Below are 9,071 nucleotides of genomic sequence, written 5' to 3'. Positions count from 1 at the left end.
GGGAAAAGCAAAATGCCACCTAGAGCAAGGAATGAATGCTGACAAGGACTGTGCTTTGGATTCAGAACCAGACCTCCCTAAGAAGATACTCCTCCAAAGACAAAAACCAAAGAAGATACTCCTCCAAAGACAAACCAAAGGCTTTCATTCCTAGGTCAGAATTTGAGTTATGTGCTCTAACTGGTGAACCCTGAAACTCACAGGGACAGGCTTGGACCATCATCAGTGTTTTCACTTAATGAACCTAGCCCACTCTTCTTCTCCTAAAGATTGTCCAGGTGGTTGGTGGCTATTAAACTTTGGTTCAACCAAACTTAGCATTAGCCTAGGCAGTCAGGGCAATCTGCAGTCTCTTCTCTAGTCTTGAACAGCACAGCTATTTGCAAGTCAGTGAGGAAAACTGTCCCTAGAGCTATCCCATACAACACTGAAACAAGGTGAGGGAAGACCCTATAGTAGTCTGAAACATTACCGGTGGGGCTATAATCCTGCATACATCCTGAAACTGTAGGCATTTGTGTTTGTGAGATTCATAAAATTCCCTTGCAATCCAGGTTATCTCTGGAGACCAAAGGACTGCAGTCAGCATTAGTACCAAACCTAAAAACTCCCATATGGAGTCAAATTTCTATGTACTAAATAATATTTTATTTTATTTTACTATCTTTTTATTGGGTATTCTTGGTATTTACATTTCAAGTGTTATCCCCTTTACCCTACCCCCAAACCTTCCCCTTGCATCCATCATTGTGCTGCCTCTCCCAACCACCCTTTCCACCTCAGTGCCTTGGCATTCCCTACACTGGGAAAAGGAGCCTGGACTGGACCAAAGGCCTCTCCTCCAATTAATTCCATACAATGCTATCCTCTGATACATATGCAACTGGAACCATCGGTCTCTATTTGTCTACTCACTAGTTAGTGTTTTAGTTCCTGGCAGCTCTGGGGGGTTTGGCTGGTTGATAATGTTGTTCTTCCCATAGGGTTGCAAACCCTTTCAGCTCCTTCAGCCCTTAAACTTTATCTAATGACAGTAGTAAACTATGTTTTTTTATTAACATAAATAAATTATGTGTTTTGATTAACAGGAAATAGTGCTTTCATAACTTGTTCAAAATATCACTTTATAAATTAACCCATGAAATTATTTTTAAGGAATAAGCCTGTTTGATAACCAAATTATAATTATCAAAGGCTTTTAAAGACTGTAACTGTATGTTTCTTGAAGTAACAGTTCTTTAGTTATTTGTTTCTATTGTATTTGTGTATATGCTTATAAATCAAAGCAACTTTGGATTATTTATTTCAACAATAGAAATATTTTAATTTTGTAAAAATTAAAATAAAAATGCACATGTTAAATTAGTTTCTAATACTGTGAAAGTGAGAACTACACAAATAACTAATTGTAGATAGTCATTCTTAAAATTTCTTTTCTTCATTAGGTAAATCTTGTAAGTTTTATTACCTTTATGAAGTAGAAAATATTTTTCTAAAAATTGCTACAAAGGCTTTTTTAACTTGCTTATTCCTCAGTGTATAAATGAATGGGTTCAACAAAGGGGCAATTGAAGTGTTGAGTACAGCTACTCCTTTGCTCAAAGTTACTCTTTCATTTGCTGAAGGCTTTATGTAGATAAATATGCAACTCCCATAAGTGAGGGAAACAACAATCATGTGAGAAGAACAAGTGGAAAAGGCCTTTTTCTTTTGTTGAACAAAAGGAAATTTTGTAATCGTTTTTATAATGTGAGCATAAGAAAGTATGACTATTACTAATGTGACAATGAGTGTCATGAGAGCTAAGATGAAAGCAGTCACTTCTAGTGAATTTGTGTCTGAGCAAGACAGTTGTAGGACAGGAGAAACATCGCAAAGGAAATGGTCAATGACATTTGAAGCACAGAAATCCAAATCAAGACCAATAATCAGTGGTGGAAAAATAACCAGGAATCCAGCTACCCAAGAACCCAGGACAAGCTGATGACAAACTTTACTACTTATAATAGAAGTATAGTGCAGGGGCTTGCAGATGGCAATATAGCGGTCATAGGACATGGTTGCCAAGAGGAAAAACTCTGTGCCCCCCAAAAGTATGTAAAAGAATAATTGACAAATGCAGCCATTATAGGAAATTGTCTTTTCCTGTGTTACAATGGTGATTAAAAATCTGGGAATGCAAGTGGTTGTAAATAAAATTTCCAAGAAAGAAAAATGACGGAGAAAAAAATACATTGGTGTCTTAAGAAGGGGATCTAGCAGAGTGAGCGCAATAATAGATAAGTTCCCTAACATACTCAGCAAGTAATTTAGTAAAAGAGATACAAAAATCACAATCTGTAACTGAGGATTATCTGTCAGTCCGAGAAGAATAAACTCTATATGTCTTGTATGGTTTTTCATTTCTTTTTGTGATATCATTCAAGTTCTAAAATTAAAAAAAAATGTATATAAATTAAAATCCTTATGAGTATATGTATATCCAGTAAACAATAAATTACAAGATCTATATTCCTTAGCACAACCCTTTTAAATATAACATCCATGGATATTAGAGATATGGTAGTGACTACATAACAATAATTCTCCAGGCTGATCTCAAAGGTAATAGAGTATCCAACTCACCATTGGAAACTGATCTGAGTAATGTGTAAGAGCTTAGGTTTTTATTTTTACTCTTTTAGTTTGAAATTTGACTTAATTGTAGCTAGTATAAATCTACTAAAATATTAAATATCATTACATTGGGAATAAAAATAATCCATTAAATATCATATTACTCTTTTATCTAAGGGTAATTATGTCAGAATAATAAATTGTAATATATAGTTTCATTAGTAACATTTAATTTTTATGCTGAAGTATTTGTTTTGTTACCTCGTATAGCTTTTCTGTGAAGTACAGTAAATATCATAGAGGAATAGAATGAAGAATTTAAAGTTTAAATGCAAAATAAATAATAGATCAATATAAAACAATTTAGAGATTATTAATATTTATAAAAGTAAAACTTGAATGTCAGCATTAGATATAGATTATACATTATGACCTTTAGTAAAAGGTAAAATATAATCATACTATTTAAAGCTAAATAATTCTTTAAATACTTTTAAAATTAATTTTATTCAGGTAATATAATCTAAAATATCTATAAATACACAATTAATGAAAAGTGTTTAATAATATTTTGGGAGTAGAATTCTAGAGAACTATTTATAAACTGTATGTTTTATAAATGTCTAAAACTTTCATGTACTTAAGACATCCACAAATCTGATATCCCACAAAATTGATAACAGTTAAAAGTAAAACATTCTTTATATAATAAATTTAATCTATAGTTCAATTACATAATTATTATAAGTCTTGTCAACATTAGATATATCAAAAAAGATCAAATCTTGTGTTGTTAGCTCACATATTTTTATACTAGAAAGAAACAACTGTGGGTTTACTTACCAATATATCTAGTCATGGTTTCAGCTAAAAATAATGTGTGTCTTATTTTAACTTAATTAAAATTTCATTATTAATTTCTAAAATTACCAATTTTTTAAAGTAAACTTGAGAATAACCAAAATTCAAAATATTCTATGTTGACTTTTTAAAATTAAAATGTTTAGCTATATTATAGCTCTTTTTATCATGTTTTATCGATCAAAATCATTTTTGTTTCAGGAAATTGTGTTGTTGCATTGCTGAATACAGACATTTTTATGTTTTAAAACTTTCAATATTGTTTCCAACTTACTGTACACCTCTCTAATTTACTATAAAGCTTATGGTAAACTTTTCCTTGATTATTTTTGAAAACTGCCAAGCAGTGGGGATACAATCAGTATTCTACCCAACCTTGAGGATTATGTATCTGAACTATTAATAATGACCAGACCTGCAATAAACTCCTAAAAAGGAAATAGTTGGTTTCATATCTTGGTGGTAACCAACAGTTCTGTAATTGGACTTAAAGCCTACTCAACAAGAAGGAAACTTGCCTGGTACTGAAAACCTAGTCAATTACCCAGGAATAGTAAGGTCATAGATCTTAGAGGAGAATCTACTACAGTTATTTTATTAGACTTGCATAATTACTAACTGCATGCAAATATTATCATTATAGCCACAGGTAAGTGTAGCTTTCACCCATCATCAAAGAAACTTCTATTTGCCATGGATTGAGACTATCACAGAAAACCATAAGTGGTCATAATTGAGTGCAACTGACCTTGCAGTATCCAGCTCCCGAAGGATCTATAGACAAGACAACCCTTACAGGCATGGATCAAGGGCTTTCCCAGAATAGGGACAACAGCATTGCAAGATCCAGAGACCAGGAAGCTTACGTGTGTCTTGTAGAAATTACAAGGAAGCTACATCCAAAATGGAGTTTTAAAGAAAGATTTAATTCATTACTGTTTTCCTTGATCTTGTTTTCATTTGGTACTTCTCATTTTACTAATATATCCATCTTCTTTCTCAGTAAAACAATTTAGCATTTCTGTAATATAATGTGGGTATCTCACTATTTTCAAACGTAGGAAAAAGATGTTTGTTTTTCATCAACTAAAGTTGGCAGTTAGAAATTATCAATAAGTTATGCTTGCTCAAAGTATATTGATCACAATTAACATTTCCAAAGGACTTTTTAAAATAATTTACTAGAACATTTATATTTGGTGCTTTTGTGAAAAGTGACTTATAACTTTTCATGTTTGAATGATTTTTAATATAACAAGGTTTTCACTAATTAGTCAACAGAAGGACAACAATTTTCTCCACAATTCTCCATTGTGGTTTCAGGTTTAAAACCTAGAAATTCAAATAAAAGTACCTGAATCAGACTTCAAAACTTTTATTTTCTGAATATAACATTGGTGAGAAACTATATATATAGTGTTTAATAAAAAATTCAAAGTTTTATTATTCAGGCATTTGCATTTTGAGTAAGTCTCGTTTTATATATATATAATTATTTTTATACTATGTTGTATTCTATGGAAATTTCATGCATTTATACAATGTATATTGATCACATTCATTCACCACTGCCTCCTTCTATGTCACTTTAGTTTCCCACAACCTCTTCCTTCTGAGCTTGATGTTGTCTTTTTTTGTTATGAGTAAATTATACTTAAATATTTTAAAGAAAATCAATGTCATTATTTCACTTACCACTAATAGAACATATTATCATCACCTTTACTTCAGTATATGAAAAATTATAATAAAAAGTAAATATACTCACTGAAACAAAATTTAATCTTGTGGTCAGAGAAATTAAAATAAAAAATTTTCAGATTAAATGATAGTACACAATTAAGATGTGAACTTTAAAAATCAAAGACATATTTACTTTTAATCACATTTCTGAGCATCTTAGCTCATGCCTTAGATAACAAGGAATTCATTCAACCATTTAAAAAAAAAAACAGAGAAATCCTGAGATAAGACATGTACGCACAATTAATTTAACCTCACACTTTTATAACAGTTGTTAAAGCTGAAATCATCTCCTGGAAATTAGCTAATTCTAGTTCCATGTTATTTAAACTGTAAAATAGCCTCTCTATAAAAAAATCTAAGGAGACAGTATCCCTAAGGAAAAGAAATAATAATTTCAAAACATGCAAAGCAATTTCAAAACACCAATAGATTTTTATATGTAAGTTATTAGGTAGATATTGTGATGTACTAAGCAGCAGAGTTGTGAACATGATAAGTTCAATTCAGATTATTACACAGTTAGACATCATCTTAAAAGTAAATGATCTACTTAAGAAGCTGAGACAGGAGGATTGTCACAACTATCAGTTAAACCTAGATTAAATGGTGAATACAAGACTATCAAGGACCATGATGTCATCTCCAAACTGTTAAATTTTACAAGTATAATAATGAAAAGTACTATATTAAAAATAATCACTTTGGGGAGTAGGGGGTGTTCCAGTGGGGACTAGGTAAGTGGCCTGGCTACATAAGCATCAGAACATAAGTTTGATCCCCAAAATCCACATAACAGCTGATAATCCACATAACAATGTGTCTGTCACCTAGGGATGTTGATCTTGGGATCTCTCTAGTCAACCAGCCAAGCAAAATCTTCAGGTTTAATAAGAAATCATATCTCAAAATTTAGGTTAGATGACCAAGACAATACATCTTGATGTTAGCCTCTGGCTTCTATGCAGCCTTTATGGGTAGCTGCTGGCATGAACTTGCTTCATTACTCTTTATACATACTGAAATTAATAAAAAAATAATTTCAAGACCACTGTAAAAGCACTGTAGCAAGTGTGAAATGACATTGTATCCTATGACAATCATTACTTTGAGGATAATGCCAAATTAATCCCTTCTGATGAATAATTACTTTGAAGATCTGTTTGTATTCCCACTGTGTGATTCTAGCACTAAGGCAACAACATCTGAGTACCTATTAGAAAAATTACTCCTATTTGTCTTCTCAAAAGATATAGTGTTATAGATTAATTAGTTAAATGAAACTTTATACAAATTATGATTTTGAAACAAATATTGGAATATTTAGTTAAGGTGGGTGGGGCACCATGGTATGCCTATAAGACCAGAATACAATGCATAGGAATAAATTCTCTTTCAGAATGTGGAATATTTATTTACAAAGCCATTTGCCAGCTTTAATTTTGGGATATTACTTCAATGATCTACAGAAACCTAAATGCAAATTTTATTCAATATTATTAATTATTATAATGTCTATAAGATACTTACCACTGCTTTAGTGTTTTTTAACTTTTATTACTATCTTACTATAAATATTAGTATAATTATAAACATTTTTTGGATCTTGAAAATATAGAGAAATTATATATACTCATGGAAAAATCTAGAAATTATGGAGAAAGTTTACAAGGGGATCTCTGATATAAGGTATAGTTTGGTAAATTTTATTACATGTTTATAATACAGCAACTGGACAAATTGATAATTGATGAATAACATACTAGCAGAAAGAAGATATTTAATAATATTTAATAATAAATAATTACAAAGGAAGACTAGGGAAATAGTTCTGTAAGTAAGAGTCCTTACTGCAAAGTATCCTTAAGCCTGCTTTTAAGGTCCCAGTAACCATGTAAAAAGCTAGTGTCACCACATGTAGCTATAACCACAGCCTGAGGGGGTCTACGGAGAAGAGGCTGTTGGGGCCTTGCTGAACACTAGCTTGACTTTAATTAAGAGACATTATCTAAAGTAGTGAGATAGGACATGATAAAGCAAAACACTGATCTCCTTGTGCATACACAACAGACGCAGATGCACAAGTAGTAATTTGTCAAAAAAAGTAAAAGAAGCTGCGAAATTATACCTGATATATAAATTAAACAATATATTTAACCTAATACATAGGTATATAATTGCAAAAATTATATTTTTATACTATATTAACCCAAGCCCAGGGTAATTTCTAATCTAAAATTTAAAACTTGGTTTCATTTTAATAATATTTTTTAGATTATAATTATGTAGTTTATTGTTTCCCTGACAAATCCTTCTAAAACCTACCATATCTGCCTGTCTTTTCTCTTGCAAATTTATTTTTATTTTTTAATTAATTTATTGGTATATATAATCAATATTTAAATACTCTTTTGTATTATTTAATATTAAAATATATGCATAAATTTTCATTAATTATTTACAAAAGAGTCCATATACAAGCATATGCATCCATACAAATTATAAGAAAAATGTGATACTTTTAAAGAAGACTTTAGATTTATTATTTTTAAATTGATATATAATTTTTAATGAGTATAAACATGGGCTAAGGTTAGCAGGAAATATCTTTATTATAATTGTTTGTCTGCCCATAAGATGGCTTAGTAAATGAATATGTAGAGGACTTTTAATCCAACAACATTGCTACCCTGGAAAGGGATCACATCCAAAGACTTAGGCCTGTGTGATCCTGCTGGATGCCTTGATATACATCTTTAATTATTCTGGCTGGAATATAGACCTGATTTTAGTACACATCTTTGATCTCGAACAATGAAGTCTGATTGAGGGTCAGAGAATGTGACAGAGCAGAGAAAGATTTGAAAGAATGAATCAGAGGTAAGACAGGCTCAACTCTCATGAGAACAGACTGGAAAGAGATTCTATTTAAGGAGAGAGTGAGAGAGAGAAAGAGAGAGAGAGAGTGAGAGAGAGAGAGAGAGAGAGAGAGAGAGAGAGAGAGAGAGAGAGAGAGAGAGAGAGAGAGAGAGAGTGAGTTCATTTCAGTTTGGTACAGTTCAGTTGAACTCACCTCAGCTCAATTCAGTTTCTGAAGTTTAGAGGCAGTTTTTCCAAGCAGAGCAACTCAGTGTGAAACCAGGAGAAGTCACTTTGAATCTGTCAAGTTGCATAAGAGTTTTGAGCCAAAAGAGATCAGTTGAACCAGCCAGCCAGAGTTTTGAAAGAACTAGAGAGAAATAAAAAATCACATATACAAAGGCACTTTTAGCCAACTCTGACAACCAGAGTTTGACTGAGAACCTTGTAGTGGAAGGACAAAACCATCAATCACAGGTTGTCCTGTGCTCCCCACTGTTGAACACTATTAAGCAAACACTCACATGTAGGCTTTAATTTTTTTTAAATTTACTTTAATATAAAGATTGTTCAATAATCTAACCTCCCTTCTAGCCCACCACCCAACAGAGGTAGTGGAAAGAAAAGGTTAACAGGGCAAAGGTGATTGAGGACCTGTTTAGAAATAGTTCTTTGGGTCGAATCCAATATTTATTGGCAGAATATCAGCAGTTGAGATTATGTGTATCAGCAGCAGTTGCTTCAATCACTCTCAAACACCAGCAAACTCACTAACCAGCAAAGGCAATTCATTCAAAAAAAATTTTGATGCAACTTCTGGCCCAAGGCTAGACCCAGCCCAGTTTCATCAGTACTGTCAGCCTGCCAAAGTTTGCTGGAAACCTGGAAGAGCCACAGGTGAACTCTCACTCCAGAGCACAGAAGTGAATCCACATTCCCTCCCCACTGTCTATCTCTTGGGAGAGGTTACCCAGAATTCTCAAGGCACTGGG

The 9,071-nt window shown here is 32.2% G+C and overlaps 1 protein-coding gene across 1 annotated transcript; it reads right to left on the bottom strand.

The window, feature by feature from the left end:
- Positions 1 to 1,470: 1,470 nt before the first annotated feature.
- On the bottom strand, positions 1,471 to 2,421 carry LOC308434720 (olfactory receptor 6C70-like; the record flags this gene model as incomplete). Its single annotated transcript, XM_080935112.1, has 1 exon — positions 1,471 to 2,421. The coding sequence occupies one exon, from the start codon at positions 2,419 to 2,421 to the stop codon at positions 1,471 to 1,473; it is 951 nt and encodes a 316-aa protein (XP_080791238.1).
- Positions 2,422 to 9,071: the final 6,650 nt, after the last annotated feature.

Source organism: Micromys minutus (assembly GCF_963924665.1).
Source record: "Micromys minutus genome assembly, chromosome: 22".
NCBI lineage: Eukaryota > Metazoa > Chordata > Mammalia > Rodentia > Muridae > Micromys > Micromys minutus.
The sequence above is the reverse complement of the archived record's forward strand: the minus strand, read 5'-3'. Positions and strand labels throughout refer to the sequence as shown.